At 44.3% G+C, this 25,421-nt stretch overlaps 1 protein-coding gene across 1 annotated transcript in view; it reads right to left on the bottom strand.

Moving 5' to 3' along the window:
• Window positions 1-25,421, bottom strand: part of wdr18 (WD repeat domain 18) — a gene marked incomplete at its 5' end in the record, with an annotated part of 106,851 nt that overhangs the window by 66,318 nt on the left and 15,112 nt on the right. The window contains one exon of the mRNA XM_080832470.1: window positions 20,326-20,467. Within this exon, the coding sequence (XP_080688596.1) occupies window positions 20,326-20,467 (142 nt within the window). The remainder of the gene's footprint in view (window positions 1-20,325; window positions 20,468-25,421) is intronic.

The following is a 25,421-nucleotide window of genomic DNA, read 5'->3' as shown; positions in this document are numbered from 1 at the left end:
GGCACAGACAGAAGCATCTCACATGAGGAGACCTCCCATAACTATGGAGGAGAGAGGAGGAGAGATGAGAACGAGCACAGACAGAAGCATCTCACATGCGGAGACCTCCCATAACTATGGAGGAGAGATGAGAACGAGCACAGACAGAAGCATCTCACATGCGGAGACCTCCCATAACTATGGAGGAGAGAGAAGGAGAGATGAGAACGAGCACAGACAGAAGCATCTCACATGAGGAGACCTCCCATAACTATGGAGGAGAGAGAAGGAGAGATGAGAAAGAGATGAGAACGGGCACAGACAGAAGCATCTCACATGAGGAGACCTCCCACAACAATGGAGGAGAGAGAGAAGGAGAGATGAGGAAGAGAAAGATGAGAATTAAAGCGAGAGAGAGTAAAACACAAACACATCAGCTACAGTGGGAAGCTCTCCTGGTATGTAGTGTGTATGTCTCTATGCACTGTGTGTGTGTGTGCCAGTGAGCACATCTGTGTATGTCAGTGAGCATGTGTGTTTGCGCATGTGTCAGTGAGTGTGTGTCTGTGTATCTTTTCTACATCTCAGCTGCAGCTCTATTTTAGGATGGAATTATTCAGAGGGCTGTGACACCCTCTCTGACATAACACCCCAAGAAACCTCTCTGCTACAGGCCGGTCCTATGTTCAGGGGTGTGTGTGTGTGCGTGTGTGTGTGTGTGTGTGTGTGTGTGTGTCTGTCTGTGTGAGTGTGTGTTTGTGGGTGTCTCCCTCACTTCCGCGTTGGAACTACACCACTGGAACAGAGAGCCGAGGCTTTTCATCTTAACAGGATGCTCGACTAGAACCCAGGGGTGGCTTTCTGAAGACACACTCATTAATTTGTCACTTGTGTGTGTGAGCCATATCAGTCCTTATGAGCATCATTCTTTCTCTCATTGCGCTGTGTCATATTATTCCATAACGAAAGTTGTTTATAAACTTGCCAACACACACACACACACACACACACACACACACACACACACACACACACACACACACACACGTTCTCCATTTCACTTTGAAGGTCTTAATTTGAATGATGAAAATAAGGCTCCGTACATTCCACCTAGCGAACATCATAACTCTCCATAGGAAAGACTAATGAACACCATAACTCTCCTGCTCAGAACTAATTACCTTCACACATCCCATAGTTATTAACAACCCCTCGTTACTCGCACATGCACCTCAGTTCCCACAGGTCAACAAGGGCATGGAGGCCGTCGCACGCACTCACCTCTTGGAACCCTTTAGGAGGTGTGACCTGTAGTCTCTCTCCTTTGCTGTCAAGGGGTGTGACTGATGACCAATCAGGCGTGAGTCAAACGGACCGTGAAATAATGGTGGCCGGGGGCCAGACCAGTGCGTGCTAGAGCACAGAAACGCAGAAGTGGTCAGATATGGAAATGGGTCACGCTCTACTGGCTTTATAGGTGCACCCTATACCTTAGAACCTTCTGGAAGACTTTATCAACTGCTCACATCCTTCCAAAGACACTCTGGGGGGATCAGTTCGTGTTCGGAGGACTTTATAGACGTGATATAGAGAAACTTCCAGAACTCCTGTATCCTTCAGAAGTTACCTCACATTTGGTTTTGATACGCGTACAACGAGCAACGTGTGTAGTTTGCTTAACACAGTTCTGTCACAGTTCCAAGTGCACTGCTTTTATTCCCATGTCTGACATAAGTATTAACTCTCAGTGTCCCTCTACTGCTGAGCAACCACACCTCACATCTCCACTTCTTTACTGTCTTTTTTTATGCCACGGTTTCAATGTATTTCAATTATTTCAGTTGTTCATTGTAATTCAATGTATTTTTTGGTAAATTGCAAATTAGCCTAGCAAGGCCGTGGTTGTGGTGGGCAATAGCTCCATGCTGCTCCCGCTGCAGTCTGTGAGTGGTGCTGTGAGGAAGAGCTGTGAGGAGGAGCTGTGAGAGTGAATATCACGTGTGTGTGTGTGTGTGTGTGTGTGTGTGTGTGTGTGTGTGTGTGTGTGTGTGTGTGGCGGCGGAGTAGCTGTTGAGAGTGAGTAACATTGCTGACTCCTAAAGCAGTGCACAGCCCTCCTCTGGACCAACCCGACGTCAACGCCTCTCTGCTCCTAACAATCACACAGACATCAAGACAGCCCATCAATCCCTCACCTGTCAACGCTTACCACACACACACACAAACACACACAGTCTCTTGCACACATACGCACACACACAAACACACACACACACACACACACACACACACACACACACACACACACACAGTCTCTTGCATATAAACACGCACACACACACACACACACACACACACACACACACACACAGTCACTTGCAAACATACGTGCACACACACGCGACTCACAGACACCATCTTAAAACAACACACCTCTCATCCGACCTCTGCAAATAGAATCACACAGACACACACACACACACACACACACACACACACACACACACACACACACACACACACACACACAACACACACCAGAAAAAAGCCCCTGAGAGCTTGTAGTCATGACCTCCCTCTATCCTTCATCCAGATTTGCACACACACACACACACACCCCTTCTTCTTCACCTGGACTATCACTCCCTGTCAGTGGCAGCTGCATCCATCAGCCCACACTGACAGCCTGTTACCCACGACAACGAATGATAGTGAATGCCAGGGCAGCGTCCCTTAAGTAATTCTGGGTAAGGAGAAGACAGACATGGAGGGAGGGAGAGAGACAGAGAGAGCAGAGACTGAGAGAAAGGGACAAAAGCAGAGAGATGATGAATAATGGCACAATCAGCGTTGGATCTGGCCCAGGTCCCCACACACACACACACACACACACACACACACACACACACACACACACACACACACACACACACACACACACACACACACACCTTTGTGACAGTAACGGATCATCTTAAGCTAGGCAGAGTTAACTGGTAATGTCAAACCAGAGACTCACATGGACAGATCAAAATGTCAAAACAGGCCCTTAACACAACATGTCACCCTGAGCTAAGAACACTGTTAAGACCAGCGCCTCACAAGTCCCCAGATCAGGTCAGGACCGGCTTTCTTTTACTTTCACTTCCTCAGGGCAAATGTCTTTGCTGTACCAGAACAATATGGTCAGTTTACACACATTGACAATACACAATCCAAGCCGGTGTACACATACAGGCTTAAAATGCAAATGTAAAAATAAACATTAAGGGGGAGCAGTGGCCCAAGCGGCAGCATCCCCAACCACCAATGGGTCTAAACGACCGCGGCGACCCAGGTTAGAATCTGACCGCTGGTCATTTCCTGAACCCAAGCTCTCTCCAGCTCATGTCCTGTCTGTCTTCACTGCCCTGTCCGATTAAAAGGCAAAAAGCCCAAAAATAAATCTTTAAACTAAATAAATAATAAAAATAAGAATAAACAAAAAAACATGCAACTCTTTGTTCTAATGAAAACATATAAAACAATTCTGAGGTCAGAGAGGGCCGCTGTCAAGCTTAAAAGGCACCGGGTGCCTAAAAGAGCCCGGGTGACATAATGTTGACTTACGAACGCCTCTTGAGTGACAGTTACTATGCCAACGTTAGCATTACGTAGCCCGGTCACCACGTAGCCCGGCCACTTTTTAGCTATCAGACTCAAGAGTCGTTCGAAAGCCATCAGCTACTTTTTAGTCGCTTAATATTGTGCCTAAACGGACACTACGCACCTGGACACTTTTTAGCTATCAGTCAGAGAGTCTCAAGAGTTGTTTGAAAGCCATCAGGTACTCTTTAGCCGCTTAATATTGGCTGCCGGTCTTTTGTAAGTAAGCACACATCAACAGGTTTCGCCGCTAGCATCAATATTGCTAAAAGCAATTGCTCCTTTTGTGCGTCAATATTAAGCGACTAAAACGTAGCTGATGGCTTTCAAACAACTCTTGAGACTCTCTGACTGAAAGCCAAAAAGTGTCAGGGTACATAGTGTCCGTTTAGGCACAATATTAAGAGACTAAAAAGTTTTAGCTTCACCTGCCTGCTGGTATCCTGTAAGTGAGCAATGTCTGTAGCATGTCAAAGCTAGCAATCCCCCGTTGTTCTTTAGTAAAATGATGTGCAAACAATGCCCTGTTTTGTTCAAATGTAATTGTGGGTGCCGTCAGATATGTCTTAAAATCACAACACATTAAGGACTTTCTTAATTTAAGCACAACAACAGATGATTAGCTAACTAGATAGCTCGTAGCACTAGCACGAGCTAGCTGATGAAATGTGCTTACTTTAAAACTATAATAAACTAGCGAATCAACAACTTTCCTACCAAAGTCAAACATCAAGCACATGGTTGTTTTGGTTGGTTTATTGCAGGTCAAATACAAGCAAGCTGGTCTCAGGTAGCAAAGTACAATGCGAGATGCTCTGAAGTAAATCACGTTCTGAGGAATTTAATTCAGCGCCAGGCAGTAGAATCCAAAAAGTGCCCGGGTGACGTATTGGCGTTGGCATAGCAACCGTCACTCGTTCGAAAGTCAACATTACATCACCCGGGCTCTTTTAGGCACTCGGTGCCTTTTAAGCTTGACACCTCCACTCTTGTGAAGTGAAGCCCTATTTGTATCCATTATTACCTTTTCACAAATGATCTGCAGCTGAAAGTACCTCTGGTTAAACTCCTAAGATCCCAGATCACAACCTGTGAAAGACATTGGGGGCATGCTGGGAGCACGCTCAGAAATGTTTCTGCAAGTGCATTAATAATATCATGAATCAATTCGTCTGACATCTACAGCGGCACAAAAGCTTCAGTCGTCTAAAGCCGGGAATGAGGGTTGAGTGGGAAGACAAGTAAGAGGAAATAAACACATCAGTGCGCCGGAGATCAGGTGGGAGGACTGCGTCTGCCACAGCACAGATAAGATCCCACTTCAGAGATACAACAACAAAGAGAAAGAAAAAGGAAAATGAGATGCATGAGTGTGTGTGTGTGTGTGTGTGTGTGTGTGTGTGTGTGAGAGAGAGCTAGAGAGAGTATGTGTACGTGTGAGCGAGAGACCATTTGAAAACCATTCAAAGAGAGAGAGAGAGAAAAAAACACGTGTATAGAGGTCTATCAGTGGAGAGAGCTAGAGGTCTATCAGTGGAGAACGATCAGTAAAGAGAGCTAGAGGTCTATCAGTGAAGAGAGCTAGCGGTCTATCAGTAAAGAGAGCTAGAGGTCTATCAGTGGAGAGAGGTAGAGGTCTATCAGTGGAGAGAGCTAGAGGTCTATCAGTGGAGAGAGCTAGCGGTTCAACAACCAGTGGAGAGAGCTTGAGGTCTATCAGTGGAGATAACTAGAGGTCTATCAGTGGACAGAGATAGATTGCAGGAAAGATCCGTGATGTTTCATAAAGCTTTGCTGCTGAAACGTGTGCGTTTAGTCATCGTATTGAACGCTGAATACAAAATGTTCGAATGAGTAGTGTTCCCGCACAGCGGATTTGAAAGATGGTGGTGCCTCTTTCAATTTGCTTCTCTCTGTCTAGCTAGTGTTCACCATCTTCCAGTTGGAGCTGAGATCATTTAGTATTTAGTTTTCCCCCTCTGTTGCAGCTCCTATCCACAGACAGAGCGCTGGTAGGTTCCAGGGAAATTCTTACAGGCTAAAGAGATGTTCCTGGGATCTGAATGTACAACGTGCGTGCAATCTGCAGCACCATAAGCGAGCTTTGGAGATTAAAGGAAAATTACATATTGTAAAACATTCAGTTTGACATACCGTGTTCCGTTGCATGAGTTCAACGGGTAATTTGAATCTGGCCATAAATGAGTTAAAAGACAAAAGCCGGGAAGTGTTTGAATGCTCGAATGATGTTCCATGAACCAATTGCTCTGCATGATAACGAGGTATGGGAACCACTAAACACTCAATAAACTGACTACTGGGAGAAGAAAAGAAAAAAGTTCACTGAAACACTCCATACACAAATCTGCAAAAGTATACTGATTACTGAAAGTGCACAGATTAAACCCCGAAAACTCAACAAGAGCAGCATTTGGTCAGTTCCCACTATTAATGACATTAAAAAAAATAAAAAATAAAAAGGCTATCAATTTTTACCAGCATTTAAAGTCCAGTGACACAATTTTAAGCTTTGTGTTGCCAAGAGCAGAAGATTCAAGAGTTCCCTCAGCCAGCAGTTCCAAAAGAGTTCCAAAGCTCAGCTCTGCCATGGGTGAAGAAGACTCTCAGGAGAGTCCTCAGACAATCCGCCCAAAGCTAATCATGAAATTGTTATTCATTATTGTTATTATTATTGTATAATTATAAAACAGCAAACAGCTAATTATATTGGATGAATGCCACCAAACTCCAAAAGCACATCACAAACTTGCCTGACTTTTGAAAGAGAATACAAAATGGCAGAATCTACTATAAAAGATAGGAAGACAGGTCACCTGGCACAGACTCAGTGACCACACACTGGCCATTGAAAAAGGTCCCCACAGACACACAAGCTACCAATAGAAGAGTGGATACTCTACTTCTAGCACACAGTCAAACAAGCTACTAGAGGGAAGAATGGCTCCTCTACCTCTAGCACACAGAGAGCTTGCTATCATTTAAGGCACATCCACTAGACGAAGAAAAGAAAGAAAGTGATTAAAGCCAACTATTGTCCTTTGTTGTTAATGTATTCATATTCACACAATGCTGTTGGAACAACTAGTTACCTTAGAAAAACTACAGCACGAGGGAGATAAACTGGATGTATTTAAACCCAATCAAACTGAAGAAAATTCACAAAGGTAATAAAACTGCCTGCATTTCTATGGCTATACCAATCTAGTAGGAAACTGGAATGCTACATGATGTTAAACAGAGAAAACCTATTAGCAGACTATCTTGTCAAACTGAAAGCAAGCCCATAGAATACCTCCAACAGAATACCTCCAACAGAATACCGCTTGGGAGATCACAAATTACAGACAGAAACAGGGAACCACAAAGGATCCTGGGATGAGAGACACCAGTGCCTTTGTCACCACTGCGACCTTAAGGAGGCTTCCAAATATCTTCCACTATGAAAACACTGCACAAATTCCTCTTAGGAGAAGAGAACCCGAAATTAGAGCTCACAGCACAGTTAGTGCAAATGTGTTACAGAAAAAGAGAGAGGACACATAATTAAAAATGGACAAGGTGCAAATAACTTCCTCTCCTTCTCATCTTAGTCTCAACTAATAAGCGGTTCCTTCACTTCTTATTTATCCTTATTTTTCTCACCCTCATTATTTAATGGTTTTTTATATGTGTATAATATAATACGATATAATATAAATAATATAATAATAACATATGTATACAGCCGCGGAAAAAATTAAGAGACCACTTCAAAATTATCAGTTTCTCTGGTTTTACTATTTATTGGTATGTGTTAAAGTAAAATGTACATTTTAGTTTTATTCTATAACCTACTGGCAACATTCCTACCAAATTTCAAATAAAAATATTGTCATTTAGATCATTTATTTGCAGAAAAATGACAATTGGTCAAAATAGCAAAAAAGATGCAGTGTCTTCAGATCTCGAATAATGCAAAGAAAACAAGCTCATATTCATTTTTAAACTACACAATACTAATGCTTTAACTTAGGAAGAGTTCAGAAATCAATATTTGGTGGAATAACCTTGATTTAAAATCACAACTTTCATGTGTCTTGGCATGCTCTCCACCAGTCTTTCACATTGCCGTTGGGTGACTTTATGCTACTCCTGGCGCAAGAATTCAAGCAGCTCGGCTGTTTTTCTTCCGGGACAACGTTGTACTTTGCCTGGCTGAGGTTTGTAAAAGACCATAAGGATTGAACCAAAGCCGACTGGAGGGTCTCCTAGTTCGTCTTCTCTGATGAGTCCAATTTCACAGTAGGTGCAAGACTCTGTGGCTTGTAGGCCTCTCCAGGTCTCCGTCTAACCATCAGACGACCATGTGTTGGGCAAAGCTGAAAATTGGACTCATCAGAGAAGACGAACTAAGAGACCCTCCAGTCCGCTTTGGTTCAATCCTTATGGTCTTTTACAAACCTCAGCCAGGCAAAGTACAACGTTGTCCCGGAAGAAAAACAGCCGAGCTGCTTGAATTCTTGCGCCAGGAGTAGCATAAAGTCACCCAACGGCAATGTGAAAGACTGGTGGAGAGCATGCCAAGACACATGAAAGTTGTGATTTTAAATCAAGGTTATTCCACCAAATATTGATTTCTGAACTCTTCCTAAGTTAAAGCATTAGTATTGTGTAGTTTAAAAATGAATATGAGCTTGTTTTCTTTGCATTATTCGAGATCTGAAGACACTGCATCTTTTTTGCTATTTTGACCAATTGTCATTTTTCTGCAAATAAATGATCTAAATGACAATATTTTTATTTGAAATTTGGTAGGAATGTTGCCAGTAGGTTATAGAATAAAACTAAAATGTACATTTTACTTTAACACATACCAATAAATAGTAAAACCAGAGAAACTGATAATTTTGAAGTGGTCTCTTAATTTTTTCCGCGGCTGTATATGATGATTATTAACAGCATCATGATTGCTGTGATTAATGAATCCATCTGTCCATCTTTTCCTGTCGGTACATGCTTTGACAACACAAAAACCCTTGTCCTGTCAATAAAGCCTTTCAAATTGAGAACTGGAATTGAAATTGAGAGAGAGGGTGATGGAGAGGTACTGAAAAAGAGAGTAAGAGAGACAGAGGGTGAGAGACTAAAAAAAGAGAGTGAGAGTGAGAAAGAAAAGGTGATGGAGAGAGACAAAGAAAGAGAGTGAGAGTGGTAGGGGGATGGGGATATGCTAAACAGATGTGAATCTGAAAAGGAGACAGCGAGGAAGGAATATGGAAGAAGAGAGTGCGTGTGTGTCTGTGTGTGTGTGAGTCTATGTGTGTGTGTCTGTGTGTGTGTCTGTGTGTTTGTGTCTGTGTGTGTTTGACTGTGTGTGTGTGTGTGTGTGTGTGTGTGTGTGTGTGTGTGAGTGTGTGTGTGTGTCTCTGTGTGTGTGTGTGTGTGTCTGTGTGTTTGTGTCTGTGTGTGTTTGACTGTGTGTGTGTGTGTGTGTGTGTGTGTGTGTGTGTGTGTGTGTGAGTGTGTGTGTGTCTCTGTGTGTGTGTGTGTGTGTGTGTGTGTCTGTGTGTGCGTGTATCTGTGTGTGTTTGTGTGTCTGTGTGTGTAAGCTGAGACAGATCAAGACAAATCATGAACAGAGAGCGGTGGAGAAGAGATAAAGGAGAAGATGCTATTTAAGAAAGAGGAGAGCAGAGGGTGAATAAGAGAGGACAAGAGGGAAGGAGACAAGGCAGAAAAGACTAATGATGGAATGGGGAGATCAGGAAAGAGCAGAGGAACAAGAGAGGTGGAGAGACAAGAGGAAGGAACACATTCAGAGCGAGAGAGAGAGAGAGAGAGAAGAAGAAGAAGAAGAAGAAGAGGAAACACACTCAGCGAGACAGAGAGAGAGAGAGGAAGAGAGAGAGAGGTGGAGAGACAAGAAGAGGAAACAGACTCAGTGAGAACGAGAGGAGAGAGCGCAAGAGGTAGAGAGACTAGAAGAGGAAAGAGAGACAAGGGGAGAGAGACGAGGAAAGAGAGACAAGGGGGAGAGAGACGAGGGAAGAGGAGGGGGAATCAGACACACATATTTTTCCTTCACATGGCTAATGCTTGAAGGGAAGAAACCAGAGTATATAGGAGAGGAGACCTCTTCAATAAGCAGCATGCAAAATTCATCAATGAGTGTTTAAAAGAAACAGGAACAGGTCTCACACACACCACCACTGACACACACAAGCATGGTGTATGTGTGGGATGGCACATCAGCACACACTTACACACAGACCAGTTCAGACATACATAAACACACACACACACACACACACCACACTCTTTATGACACAGGTCCTAGGAGGCCTCATCTCCAAACGCATCTAGGCTGGTCTGCAACTTGGAGCTGAGGTGCTGAAACCCACACAAGTCCAGTCTGCACAGTCAGGCTAGAAACAGAAACACACACACACACACACACACACACACACACACACACACACACACACACACACACACACACACACGGGATGGGAAGATTCATCGGTTCGCATCGATGCACCGGCATCAAAGCTCACGATGCCATGGCCCGGATCAAAAAAGTGTGCACCGGATACAATGTTGGATGAATCGCGATGCATCGTTTCTAACATTTTTGTCCAATAATTTACATTTAGATAGATTCTAAGCGCGCTATCATCTCCGATGCTGTCAATGGCCGATTCTCACACTTACACACAGACCAGTTCAGACATACATAAACACACACACACACACACACACACACACACACACACGAGAACACACACACACACACACACACGAACACACCACACTCTTTATGACACAGGTCCTAGGAGGCCTCATGAAGTCTATACTTTTTCTAAAATCTCTATCTGTCTGCAATACCGCTCTCGGCCTCTACGCAACTTTGCCGCTTTCACAGGCAAAGACAGTGCGGCAACCCTGGATAAAGGACTGTTAACGGTTTGTTTTTCGCCTGGAAGTCTCTAGAAATCTGGCACCTTATTGATCGAAATTAAAAAGAGTGAACTTGCCGTTCACAGACACCAGAATGAAGACGTTCACAGGATCGGCCATCCGGCAGTAATACAGTACATTCAGTTCACGTTCACCAAAATTATGAACAAGTCCATGCACTTTCTTTCAATGAACGTGTTCAGACTCAACACTGGCGCTTGATCCACGTTTCAAGGACCTGGCTTTCTTGGAAGACCACGGCACCAAAGACATGATATTCATTAAGATAATAGCAGAGGCGGTGATGATGGAGGAAGAGGTAAGAATATACTCCATATACTGTAGCTAAACTCTCTATTTGTTAATTTACCTGTCTTCCTTAAATTGGAAATGGAAATCTAGCAGCTAGTCTCCATTATACTGACTTTTGTCAGGCAAGTGACAGTGGCAAACTGAATGAGGGCCAGGCAGATGAAACAGTGGTTGACAGGAGCCCACACAAAGGGGAAAATAGAGGTTTGTTCTGATAGGAACTGTGCCAAAAGTTATAAAACAATGCTTTCAGCCTTGGCAAAGAGCTACCTGTCCATCCCAGCAACAAGTGAACCCTCTGAAAGAGTGTTCAGCACAGCTGGTGACATAGTTACAGCACAGCACAGTTTGCTTCATCCAGATGATCCACATGTTTAGGATGAAGCAAACTGTGTTGTGACTGCCAGGTATAGTTTAAAAAAAAATTCCATTCAAAGAACACTTACACACATACACACACATACATGTTATCTTTTGTTAGACACCTTGTTGATGATTTGTTGCATGACAAATAAATGAATCATTATGTACCATATTAAATTGCATAAAATTATATTCTTTTGCATCGCATCTCGTTGAATCGCATCGAATCGCATCGAATCGCACTGCATCGCAATAGGGGTGAATCGTATCGTATCACATTATAGCTGCTTTTATGTATCTTTAATGTATCGGATCGTTGTCAGTGCATCGAGATGTGTATCGCATCATCCTCAGTGATGAAGATGCACATCCCTAACACACAAACAAGTCCAGTCTGCACTGTCAGGGTGGGAAGCACACACACACACACACACACGTCCAGTCTGCACTGTCAGGGTGGGAAGCACACACACACACACACACACACACACACACACACGTCCAGTCTGCACTATCAGGGTGAGAAACACACACACACACACACACACGTCCAGTTTGCACTGTCAGGGTGAGAAACACACACACACACACACACACACACACACACACGTCCAGTCTGCACTATCAGGGTGAGAAACACACACACACACACACACACGTCCAGTTTGCACTGTCAGGGTGAGAAACACACACACACACACACACACACACACACACGTCCAGTCTGCACTGTCAGAAACCACGTTAACAATGTAGCAGCATCACAGCACTATTACAGCTAAGCACAGGGATTAAGCCCCTGACACAGGTAAGGGAGGGGGGGGGGAGAGAGAGAGAGAGAGAGAGAGAGAGAGAGGAACAACAGAGCGAGAGAGAGAGACAGAGAGAGAGAGAGGGGGAGAGAGAGAGAGCGAGACAGAGAGACAGAGATACAGAGCGAGAGAGACAGACAGAGAGAGAGACAGAGACAGAGAGACAGACAGAGAGAGAGACAGGTTGTGAGATGCCCAGACGAGCGCTGGCCACCAGGGTGGATGCAGGACGCTGCAGCAGCAACAGAAGCACAACACACACTGATGTGCCAACGCCACTCAGGATTTAACACACTCACAGTGCTGACCGTCCATCTCTCTCTCTCTCTCTCTCTCAGAGTTTCTCACACTCACACACAGACACACACACACACACACAATCAGGGTTGCTGTGAGAGCTGCACCGATGTGCTGTACTGAGTGAGCACGCACAAGCGTTAGTTGATTACAGCTAATTAAACCTGAATACTGGGCTTTGTGATTAGATTCTGTCTGAATCATTTCAGAGATATGATAGAATTATACACTGACACTAATGCACATGTCAATGTCAATATATTACTGTGATTACCTGCAGTGAAATACTGAGGAAATCTTTTACCAACCCCCCTCCCACTAATGTCATATTGCTTAATTATAAACCAGACACTAACGAACATGTCAATTTTAATACATTACTCCACGTCAATGACACCACATGGACAGGCTTTACCTCTAGCATATATTTCTGTATGCATCATACCTATAGCATATATTTCTGTATGCATCATACCTATAGCATATATTTCTGAATGCATCGTACCTATAGCATATATTTCTGTATGCATCATACCTATAGCATATATTTCTGTATGCATCATACCCATTGGAGCGCTTCAGTAGCACTACAGTAATCATCTATAGAAGGTAACTACGGAAACCGCGAGGGTTCTATGAAGCGCTTGGAGCTGGTGAGTCGAAGGCTTGGACGTGCAGGACTCAGCTGTCACCACGGCAGCATGGCTGGCTGGCGTCCAAAGCAATCGCAGGTGGACTTCCAGACTCATTCATCTGACTCACACACACACACACACACACACACTTCCCTCCACTGCATCAGAGCTGTCGAAGCACGGAGGGGATTCGGGGGGTGGGGTGGGGGGGGTGGATGGTGCAGGCAGGGAACAGGGAGAGGAATCGATGGCAAAGCTCTGAGCAGAATGAGGGGTGTAAGTGAAGGAGAAGCAGGGAAGGGGAGCGTGCTGCAACCCCTCAGAAATGTTTAAATGCGGAAGGTCGGTCACTCAGTCGGTCGTTCACTCAGTCGGTCGGTGGGTCACTCAGTCGGTCGGTCGGGTCTTAGTGTAGCCCTGAGTCCCCTGTGCCAGGCCATGCTTCACAGCTGACCTGGAAACAGACATACCTTAAAGGCTCACAGCTGACATGGAAACAGACACACCTTAAAAGCTCACAGCTGACATGGAAACAGACACACATCACCTCAAACCCTCACAGCTTTACCCCCTCCCACATAAACCTGCATCTCAGGCCATGCTTCACAGCCCGACAGGCTCACACCATCCCCCCCCCCCCCCCCCCCCGTCCTGAACGCCAACCTTCCTCTCAAACCCACAGTATAGCAGCCACTGGAACCAGTCAGGACCAGAGCTTGGTACGCAGGACTGAGGACCCTCTGAGGAAGAGTCTGGTGAGATATGATGTCTGCTGAAAGAGTTTAATTAAGGTGGGGGCTGGCCCCAGATCAGCAGCACGGAGAGTGAAGAGTGTTTGTCGTTCACAAGCGGGAGAAGAGAGGGATGAGCGGAGCCTCTGGTGTCCTGTTAGGTCTGAAGATGGGGAGGGAGGAGAAGGAGGAGGAGGAGGAGGGCTGGTTGGGTTTTGGAATAGAGGACCGCAGGCCCATTTCATTCAGTTAGATAATGAAATGATGTTCCGTCTTCTGGGAAGCCAACCAGGGGAGGGTGGGAGAGTACAAACGTGTGAGAGAGAGAGACAGAGAGAAAAAAAGGAGAATGATGCAGAGAGAGAAAAACAGGTAGAGAGGGATGACAGAAAAGGGAATTAGGACATAGGAGAGAGAGAGTGAGAGACAAAGAGAGAGCGAGAGAGAGATAGAATGAAAGACAAAGAGAGAGATATCACTAGAGATGGATGTAGAGATAGCAGGGAGGGAAAGGGAGAAAAAAGATAGAGGAGGGGTGCCAAGATAGATAAGTGGAACACTATACAGGAAGAGTGATGGACAGAAAGAGAGTAAGGAGGAAAGAGAGCGAAGAGAATTATGGTGGAGATAATACTGTTGGACAGCTGTGGTGGAGCTGATGCTGAGGATAGGAGAGGTCACAGGGTGGAGCTGGTGCTGTTAGGATAGGAGAGGTCACAGGGTGGAGCTGGTGCTGTTAGGATAGGAGAGGTCACAGGGTGGAGCTGGTGCTGTTAGGATAGGAGAGGTCACAGGGTGGAGCTGGTGCTGTTAGGATAGGAGAGGTCACAGGGTGGAGCTGGTGCTGTAAGGATAGGAGAGGTCACAGGGTGGAGCTGATGCTGTTAGGATAGGAGAGGTCACAGGGTGGAGCTGGTGCTGTTAGGATAGGAGAGGTCACAGGGTGGAGCTGGTGCTGTTAGGATAGGAGAGGTCACAGGGTGGAGCTGGTGCTGTTAGGATAGGAGAGGTCACAGGGTGGAGCTGGTGCAGTTAGGATAGGAGAGGTCACAGGGTGGAGGTCAAAGGGTGGAGCTGTTAGGATAGAGGAGGTCAAAGTGTGGCTGTCTGGCAGGAGTCTAGTGTTGCCCACAGGAGTCTAGTGTTGCCCACAGGAGTCTAGTGTTGCCCACAGGGCAGAGGTGTCGGTCAGGGGTCTGCTCAGCGTTCTTGACCTAACCTACTTGCTGTTGTGCTTTCTGCAGTTTAACTATTTAGACTGTTCACTCATGGCCGTATGGCCAATAAACCCATGGTGTGAACTGTTCTACCCAGAGCCTGACTCTACGCAGTTGCTCAGGAGCACCCCCACTGCCTACCTGCACGCTCCGCTCCACTACTCCCCTACTCCCCGAGGCCAATGCCTTGTGTTCACTCTCAATATTAAAAACGAAAGCAATGTTAACACTCCAGCCTTTCCCTTTGCGCTCTACATTGTGATATTTTAATGGACAAACATGTTTTGAGATGGAGCGAGCGGTGTAAGATACATTCAAGTTTTGCACTGTAGGCTAGCATGTTGCGTCCTCCACAAAGTTTTCTATCCTGTTCAATTCCCTCTTGTCTCGTCATGTCTCTGTCACTGTGCATTGTGTGTCCCTCTTTGTACATACAGTGCATTGACGTTTATGCCCAGCTAGCACAAGTGGAACCTAAAGTTCACAATGTACATATTTGCACTAATCCAAATAGACATCCAAGTTACTAAGTCAATTAGCCAGCTAGCTTTATATTGCCAGCTTGCTTGAACATCAATCTGTATGCTACAGTACTGGGTAATAACTGGTGCAATCTTATAGAAAATAGAGATAGAGAAAAGTGAACAACTCCGCACATTTACCATTTTCTTTTTTTTTGCAATTAAAAGTTTTTTTATTTCACATTTACCATTTTCAACCTCCACCAGTTTGCCAGTCTGAGGTCATGTCTCTGTCCATTGTGTGTCTCCCTTCTGTACACAGTGCATTGAAGTTTATGCCCAGCTAGCACAAGTGGAAACTGGAGTTCACAATGTACAGAAGTGTCCTAGTTAATAGTCAATTAGCCAGCAAGCTTTATATTGCTAGCTTGCTTGAACATCAATCTGTATGCTTCAGTACTGGATATTAACTGGTGCAATCTTATAGAAAATAGAGAAGAGTGAACAACTCTGCACATTTACCATTTTCAACCTCTATCAGTTTATGTTCATTTTGTTTTATTAGATTTCTTGAGAACCTGTGTGATGTCCATGCCTGTTCACCTGCTTACATGCTGCAGTGCCTGTTATTGAGTCCCCCGCTTGGGAGCCGTGGTTGCATTGCCACCGAGGAATGACGGGGGAGACAGACATGAACGGAGTATTTTTTTATTCAAATGTTTTAAACTGCATAATGTCAAGTGAATAAACCATCAGATAGAGGGGAGTTTACGCTGTTTTGTAATTTAAAAGGTGAATAAAAGGCCTTCACGTGCGTTTACTCTCCACTAATAACCCTGGTTGTCATGGCACAGCACAAGAGCGTAAGGATTAGTGGGTAGGCCTTTGTTTTGATTAATTTAAGGTACGAGCGGAGGAGGGGGGTTTAGTGCCTGCCGTCGCACATCCCTAGACAACGCAGTTTAGCTGCGAGTCACGTCCTCTTCATTTGGTTGGTAACAGTATCCACTGATGCAGAAGAGAGGGAGGTGAACCGCTCACATGCTGCACAGACCCTCAGAATGAGAACAGGATTCCCACCACCACCTTAACACCCCCAGGGAAACAACCTGATCAATGATGACAAAAATGATTCTGCAGGCATCAACAACACTCAGCCCCTTCGATAGATTGCATTTTCTGAACACTGTGGGTTGTCTTTAAAACATAGAAACTGTGACCTCTATAACAGCTCCAAACCCAGAGTTAACTGTCAAAGTCAGAAAAAGATACATAACTATTGGAAAGAACAAAGTAGCAGCTAACAAGGTGGAAAAACTGCATTATGAATTTGTTGCATTCATTTTGCTATAGTTTAATCACGTTACATTAAATCGTATTTACATTCATTCATTCATTCATTCATTTATTCATTTGACAGAGACTTAAATTCTGTTTGTTTGACTTACAGTCCAGCAGTACATCTACAGAAGGATGGGTGCTCCCTACGACCTTGGTGTCAGGCCTATGACCTTGGTGATGTTAGCCCCCTGCTCTACCAGTAGACCCACAGGATCAATGCTGACTGCAGTTACACTACTAGTACCCTGATTTGCAGACACCTATGTTGTTAGGCCTATAGTTTGTTATGAAACAACATGTCATTGCAACACACACACACACACACACACACACACACACGATGCGGGACCAAAGCATCAGTCAAGCTCTCCGTGGATGTTACCTACCTGGCGGTCAGTTCGCACCCCCGTGTAAAATCTGTCCCCTGAACCAATGGGAGAAGCCCCTGTGGGCCGGTTCTGCCCGGGTCAAACACACAGCTAGGGGAGGCAGAACCAGAGAATTGTGGGTAACAGCACAGTGGAATCTGTTTGACATTGAGTGTGTGTGTGTGTGTGTGTGTGTGTGGGGGGGGGGGGGGGGGGGGGGGGGGGTCAGGAAGTGCAGGTTTTGAGACAAGGCCATCTGCTTCTTTCCCCTAGTCCCTTTAGACTGCATTTACTTTAACACACACACACACACACACACACACACACAGATGATCCCTAAACACGAGCGGCCGACACACAGGAGTTTACAGTCATCTAACTTCACGCTCAGTGCCGGTGACATTGTGTTGACAGGATTTAGTTTGAAGTAATCAAGCCTGGTAAATAATGATGGGGGAGATGAGGAGGTAGGCATGACTGATCCAAGGGGTGTGTGTGTGTGTGTGTGTGTGTGTGCGTGCGTGCGTGTGTGCGTGTGTGCGTTTGTGTGCGTGTGTGTGTGTGTGTGTGTTGGCTCTCCTTAGAACACCCTCACACACAGTTTGGATAAGAGTGTATGTTCACTGTAAATGCCAGCCGTCCTTGAAGATGACTTGGGGGAAAATCCTGCCACAACAATGTGGCCAGCCGACAGAGATGGCATTTTCAGCTCAGTGTAGGCGGCCATTAACCACTCGCAGGGTGACTCAGTGACTGTCTGAAAACTCTCTTCATCCTCTTTCAAACTCTTCCTATCGCTTTATCACTCCCTCTCCCTCTAACTCTTTTAATACTCTCTCTCGTTCTCCTTGCAACTTCCAACGATCTTTCTCTCTCTCTCTCTCTTTCTAACTCCTGACACAATCTCCTTCTCTCTCTCCATCCCCCTCCTTCTAACTCTCGATGCTCTCTCTCTCTTTCCATCTCTCTCTCTCTCAGTTCTCCTCTCTTTACCAACAACAATCCCAAAAGGCCCAGACTGTTCCGGTGCGCTCTCCTGAATGATGAGGCTGAGTTGAGGCATCTCTACATCTAAAATGGACTCCAATGGTGCTGAACAGACACCTGGTGGTCCAACATTCACTTAAACTCATTCATGTTTAGGCATTAGACGGAGCGGCCTTAAGTACCTGGATAGCAAGCAACAATCATGTTTCACAAAGTCCCAATCTTAGCCAGGTTTCTCCTTTATCGAAACTGAAGGTCAACTTCAAACACACTCTCTTAACGTTCATAACTTGACTCATTCATTATTTAACATTCATTTAAAATCTATATATACAGAGTTATACCCTGTCCAAACATATACAGCTTGCAGTGCACAGTATATAGAAACATAAATGTGCAGATATTTATCACTTAATGTAAAGTGATGGTTAATCCATACCTAATATCCCTAGCTCAACCATTCGGCGCTACACCAACAGAGTATTGATCAGAGCTACTTCGCACGATGAAATCTAATTGATCAGGAATCTGACTGCACAGCAACACATCTTTTTATGTGCACTCCTGGCACTGGATATGGGACACAGAGTGGCTCCGACGGAGCCATAAACAAGACCATCCAATCAAAGTGCATATAACACTCTGTTTACGCATAGAAAAAAGGAGAGGACAGGTGTTACAGATTCGATTTCTAGATTTTGTCCACACGCTCCAGTAGGCAAGGATTACATACCAGCTGGGTTCTTTGCTACATTAGTTTCATTAGGGTTCAGTGAAAACTTGTTTATGTTCACCTTTTTGGAATCAAAATAAATTGATTATTCTTTTAACTTTGGAGTACAGAGAGTGCGTAATGCACTACCCGCTGACCAGACCCACGGCCTTGACTGGATCTTGGAATATTGGAAAATTAGAAACCATAGAAAGGCCGCCACAGGTTTATTAATTGGCATTATATGTATGACAAGACCACTGTAAAAGAGAAAAGATATGATCTTATGAAAAGCTCAATGCTTAAGTGCAAAGTGTAAAGTACCTAAAAATCCAAAAAGTTTGAGTACATCTGAAGCTTTGTGAAGAACAAAACGTGTCACTACTCTCAATAAAAGATTGGAGTGACACGCTATCTTTAGTCGCACCATCTCAAACTTGTGACTCTAATCTTGAATCTTGTCACAGGATGGCCACCATGTCATTGCAAATGAGATGCAACTGAATATTTTTTAAATCCTTCTACTACCTTCATGTTTTTATTCCGATTTTTGTTGAAGAAAGTTGTGCTCTCTTAAGTTCAGTTCAGTTCAGTTCCTTCAGAGTGAGTGTCTTGTGAAAGAAAATGAAAGCTGCACAACTCCAGTCCCAGATAGGCAGCAGAAATGTATAACACTGAAATGCTCTCTATCAAAACCCAATCCAATATAGGGAGTCCCAGCCTGACCCCACAGACACGGCTGCAGACGAGGTTTAAAGGCGCAGGCAATGTTAATTTGTGTGTGTGTGTGTGTGTGTGTGTGTGTGTGTGTGTGTGTGTGATGGCAGGCAATGTTAATTTCACTGATAATGTCTACATTTCCACTTCTAAGTCAGCCCGAAGTGAGGGGCTGACAGTCTGTGACTCCACATAAGCCACCACACTTCAGCAGTGACTAGACAGAGGAGGCAGCCAGCAAGACTTCTGAACTGTCATGAGTGACTTTAGGCCCCTGTGAAAATGTGCAAGCTGACAGGCAAACATGTTTCAATTCAATTCAATTTAATTTCTACACAACTCCAGTTGTCTGTGAGGGGGAAATGCGTGTGAAAGGTACACCCACTATGACGGATAATGACTGATAACTGAAAGGTGTAACGAGTGAGATGATCAGTGAAAGCTGCTGATGTACAGATGGGCTCTGTAAAGGCTGTTCTGTGTTGAAGCTAATTTGAATGACAGAGCTTTTGACATTCAGAGAGAAGATTACTGTGACAGATTTAGTTTGAGAGAAACTGTGAATGAGAACGTAAACTGTTATGTAAACTGTAAATGCTGCTGTTTGTTAGGCAATTCTGTGAATGCTGTTGTTGGTAAAGTAAATTTTGTGATGAAGGCAGGTCTGTGTCTCTCACTGTTAAACAATTATTGTGAAAGTGGTTGAAAGTCTGTGAGAAGATGACTTTGAGAGGTTTTGTCTCTGGGATAGCTGTTGTGGTGCTCTGTGTATGCCGGGGGACAGGTCTCACCTTCACGGTCTGGTCGAGAGAGGCGGTGGCCACGCGCGCCTGAGCTCCCATGAGCCCGCAGTGGATGTCGGTGATGGGCAGCGAGTGACGTGACAGGACGTGACGGGGATCAGTAGACTGAGAGGGGTCCAACTGCACCACACTGCAACAAAACAGCACATCAATGGTTGATTAAATCAATGAACCACTCACAGCAGAGCTTTGAGAGAAATTGAGCACAGCAGAGAGTGGTTGGGAGGATGAGTGTTAGGGGTGCACGATTCAGAAAATGTCACGATTCGATTCGATACCGATTTTTAGGCTCACGATTCGATTCAAAAACGATTCTCGATTAAAAAAAAATTGATTCACAGTATGTAAATATTAGTGCTGTCAAACGATTAAAATATTTAATCGCGATTAATCGCATTTTTGTCATAGTTAACTCAAAATGAATCGCGATTAATCGCAAATTAATGAATGGCAAATTTTATTTTAATGCTCATATCATGGAAAAGTGGATTGGCTTGCTTTATGCAATGTTTTATTTTATTGAAAAACAACATTGCAAAACAGGGCGGTACAAAATAAAATTATAAAGTGCACATTTCAGACTCAGCCTATAGTGCAGTTAAACCATGGCTTGATATTTTCTTTTTTTCAAGTTTGCTGTGAACATAGAAGTCAGGCCTCTTATTTCAAAAACAATGAACCGTAACAGTTAAGTTACCAATAAAAGGTAAGCCTACTACTTCTGTGCTTTCAGCCAGCTGCCTGTTGACATTTTCAGACAACAGTGAAGCTCGCTTCTTTTGCACAACACAACTTTTAAAAGGTAAACTTTCTATTTAGAAGCATTTTATCAACCATTTCGCCGTATCGCTCTCACTATCACTCAACTACACAGTTTGTGAAGCCAAAAAGAACGTTAATCTAAAAAAAAAAAATAATAATAATAATAAAAAAAAAAATTTCATATGAATCGATTTTTGGAATTCTATGAATCGCTTCTGAATCGGAAGCACTTGAATCGCGATACGAATGTGAATCGATTTTTTTGCACACCCCTAATGAGTGTCCCACAAATAAGAAAAGAACAGTAATGCTGTGAGGATGTTGTCAATGCTGGCTGAAAAATATGTGCTTAAATAGTGACTGGCCAACTTTGCTAACTTACATAAAGGGCAACATAAGCAGGATTTGTCATATATAAAACAAACCGCAGAGGATTTTTAAACCAAGCAAAAGGAAAAGAGCACAAGCCTCTCTTTCCCCCACATGTTCAAATTGCCCCTCTCCTTCCCCCACATATGATCAAATTGCCCCTCTCTTTCCCACATATGTTAAAATAATTTTCAGTTCCATTTGTAGCTAGCCAATTGCTCATCACGGTCGAGTGACCTTATGTTTTAAGAATCTTATACAGGGTGATTAATGCTAGTAGCTGCTGCTGTCTGTGATGATGTGGCGTGTTGATCAACAGGCCAGAGAGCATCTGCGGGCGGCAGCGGAGAGCAGGAGTCTTTTGTTCCTTTGTTCAGGAAGGTTTCCCTCTGGCGCTACACTGCTCTCCTCTCGGAATGACCGCAATGCATTGATGTGAAAACTGACACACAGGTGGCACACAGTTCAAAGGTCAAATGTCCCCCAATCACCTTTATAATCGAGAGGGTGCCCGGCCAGCCAGCCAGCCAAACACACACACACACACACACACACACACACACACACACAATTTCTGAGGAGGAAACGATCAGTCAAGTGATCAATACATCAATCTCCTTCCACTAGCTTGATTAAATGCAGAACATATCAGATCAGGCCTGTCCAAGGTCCACAGATACAGAGGAGGCATGGATTAGCAAATGAACCGCCAATATGTCACAAGGATTTCATCCCAAAAGTCTAGCATCCACCCTGGGATTCCTACTCACACTGAAACCAGTTATTTCGTGTTATGGTGTCGTGTGGGAATGGACGCTAATCGCTTAAGTTGGATCGTTTATCCATCTCCTGGCGACTTAGAATCATTAATGATAATCCTCATGGGGAAACTGGAACCATCCTTTGAACATGTCCGAGAAGGACAGGGGGGAGGGGGAACCTCTCACTGATATCAGAGTAAGCCCATGACCCACTGACATCCTTTTATCTTTCTCAGGACTGTTTAATGTCTGTGTGAAGCCATTTAACATCATCCGCAAGTAATTGGGATCAGTTTGAGCCCAAGACGGCCATTTATTGGTGAGCCGAGTTATGGAAATTAAACTTCGCTCCAGGCTGTGCAGCAAATGGTGTTTTTCTGGTTGCTATGCTAGTTAGATTTAGGTGTTTTCATAACTTCACATAATAGAACTACATCTCAACAAACCTCCTCTAGTTAGTTTGCATAGCACAAGGCCACAGCCATCCGGCTTGGCTCCTGAACTTTTGTCTATGTTGAGGAGCCATCAGACTTGGTTCCTCGCTTTTGTGTTATTTGGAGCCAGAACTTTTAGACTCTGATTGTTGGCTTTTGTCTACAGCCTCAACCATATGGCTAAAGCAAAGACATTAGCATCCATACCTGGTATGACCACATTGGTCAAACTAGACCCCCTTGACCTCCAGACACACCGATCACCTCAATACACACATACGTTAATGCTGGAGTATAAATGTATGTACATCTCTGAAGGAGTGTGAAGAAAGAATTCTGAAGAGACACCAACCGCTACGAGTGGCGAGAGAACGGAGCAAGGAGGATTGAGGAGACGTCTTCACAGGCCACGATAAGGCCAACACTATGGATCATACCTGCTAATCTCTCCTTCCTTCTTAAATAATCTTAAACTGTTTAACTCTTTAGCGTGCCAGTTATGAAACTTCTATGTAAAGGAATGAATTCATCAGCCATGTAAGATTCTAAAATCCCACGTAATATCTGATATTGTTTAGAACATTCATTCTACAACATTCTAAGCACACCGATGTGGCAGAACCTGCTGAAGGGTTAAACGCAGAGTTCCGTTTGCATGAAATGATGGGTAGTTACACTCTTTTGTAAAAGGGGTATAAAACTCACATTACAAAAAGTTACAGGTGGACTTTTGGAAGATGATAGACTGAGTGTTAAAACTGTAAAAGTACATTTAAGCAGATGAAAATGACGGCAAGAAATTTCACAAAGACAGACATAAAATTGTTTTCATATGCCTTCAACTCTTGATAAAAAACCAGGATGATTTAATTAGGGTCATTAAAGCTCTCGAAACTGCTTTACTAGACTGAACTGCACAAAGTAAACAGCTCAAATAAACAGTAAACAACCCAGGTAAACAGTAAACACTCAGTCAAAAAAACAAGTCTGGTAGTCCACAAGGGAGCCAATGGCAATCAGGGAGGGGGACAGACAACGAGATGAAATTAGAAAGAGCCTGGCACTGGTCCCCGTGGTTGGAGGGGGGGGCTGCATCATCAATACCACCAATACTCACCACACCACAGAGAGAGAGATTGAGAAAAAGAGAGAGAGAGAGAGAGAGAGAGAGAGAGAGAAAAAAGGACCAAAATAATGATTAGAACAGAGAGTGAAAAAGTCATGGGAGGAAGAGGAAGATCGAGAGAGCGAGAGAGAAGTCGTCTAATCTTGAGACGCAGTCATTGGTGCTGTGGCTGCTCCTCGTCTGATGGTGCGGGTCACTTGTTCTCGTCTTCAGCATTAGGTCATGGTGCTCACACACACATGATATCGACTGTGCTTCACAACTACAGGTAGAATTTCGTGAGGGATAGAGGGATCAACAGTGACACAGAGGGAGAGAAAGAGAGGGGGACCATGTAATTGAAAGAGAGAGAGAATGACGGAAGAGAGCTAGCATGTGAAGGAGCAAATCTTAGGGTGCTGGTAGACTGTGAATGTTGGTAGACTGTGAATGTAAGACAGGGAGAGGGAGAAGAGGAGAGGGAGAGGAGAGGAGTGCAAAGACGGAAATAGTGAGATTGAACCTACGGGCCTAAAGGTTCATCTATGATATGAAGGGGCCGGTTATTTATTATTCATAGTTTATAAGGATATGCCATAGTCAATAATTCCACCTTATTTATACCTAGTATAAATATGACTTTTTAGCATGCCAGCATACCTAGTAAGGACTCTCTGGTAAGGACATGGTGGGAAGGTGTGAGATTGCTCTCACCCTTCCCCCCAGGTTGAGACAAAAGGGCCTATTTGAATATCATGGTAACACCCCTTAATATTAGTGTATAGCTCAGTCTCTCACAAGGAGTAGGCAGATAAGCTAAGGTGAAACGCTGTGAGTGAGTGTGTGACTTCAAGCCTCTGTCTCACAATGGTGACCACCATTGTTCAAGAATAAATCTGAAACATGACTGACAAATCCACAAACTGAGTCTTCCAATATATGGTAGAAAATGAAATACCATCAGATATACCAGAGAAGACTAGAGGAGAGGGCATTGTAACTGAAGAGAGGAGAGGAATGGAGAGTAGAATGAGGAGTGGAGAAAGGAGAAGAGAGGTGAGAAGAGATTAAGAGAGAAGAGAGGAGAGGAGATGTATAGAAGAGTAGAGGAAAAAGGCTTGAAAAGAAGCAGGAAAGGAAAGAGAGAGAGAAGAGGAGCGGCGGTCAGCAGGCCTCATTCTGTCAGTTCTCTCAGCATGAGGATGCTCTGGCTACAGCTCCAGGCCCACTGCTCTACAGCAGCATCCGACTAACCCTCACAGCAACACCACACTTCCCTAAATTATCATCCCACTTACCCTCACAGCAACACCACACTTCTCTACAGCTTCATCCCACTAACCCTCACAGCAACACCACACTTCTCTACAGCAACACCACACTTCTCTACAGCTTCATCCCACTAACCCTCACAGCAACACCACACTTCTCTACAGCAACACTAGTCCAGTACCTGGCCTGTAGACCCGTTCGCAATTTGGTGTTGGGGGAATTTCTCACTTGAACTGAGTTAGTGGGTCCCTAGACATGAAAAATCACAGAGGTGCTTGTCCGTCATAGTGCCACGAATTGCGTAATGGTCAAATCAAATATGGCCGCCATCGGTTATGGTGAAAATCTATCTTTGTTGTTTCTGAATGTTTATACACATTT

The sequence above is a fragment of the Sprattus sprattus genome, assembly GCF_963457725.1.
Source record: "Sprattus sprattus genome assembly, chromosome: 2".
Lineage (NCBI taxonomy): Eukaryota > Metazoa > Chordata > Actinopteri > Clupeiformes > Clupeidae > Sprattus > Sprattus sprattus.
This window is presented reverse-complemented; position numbering and strand designations above follow the sequence as displayed.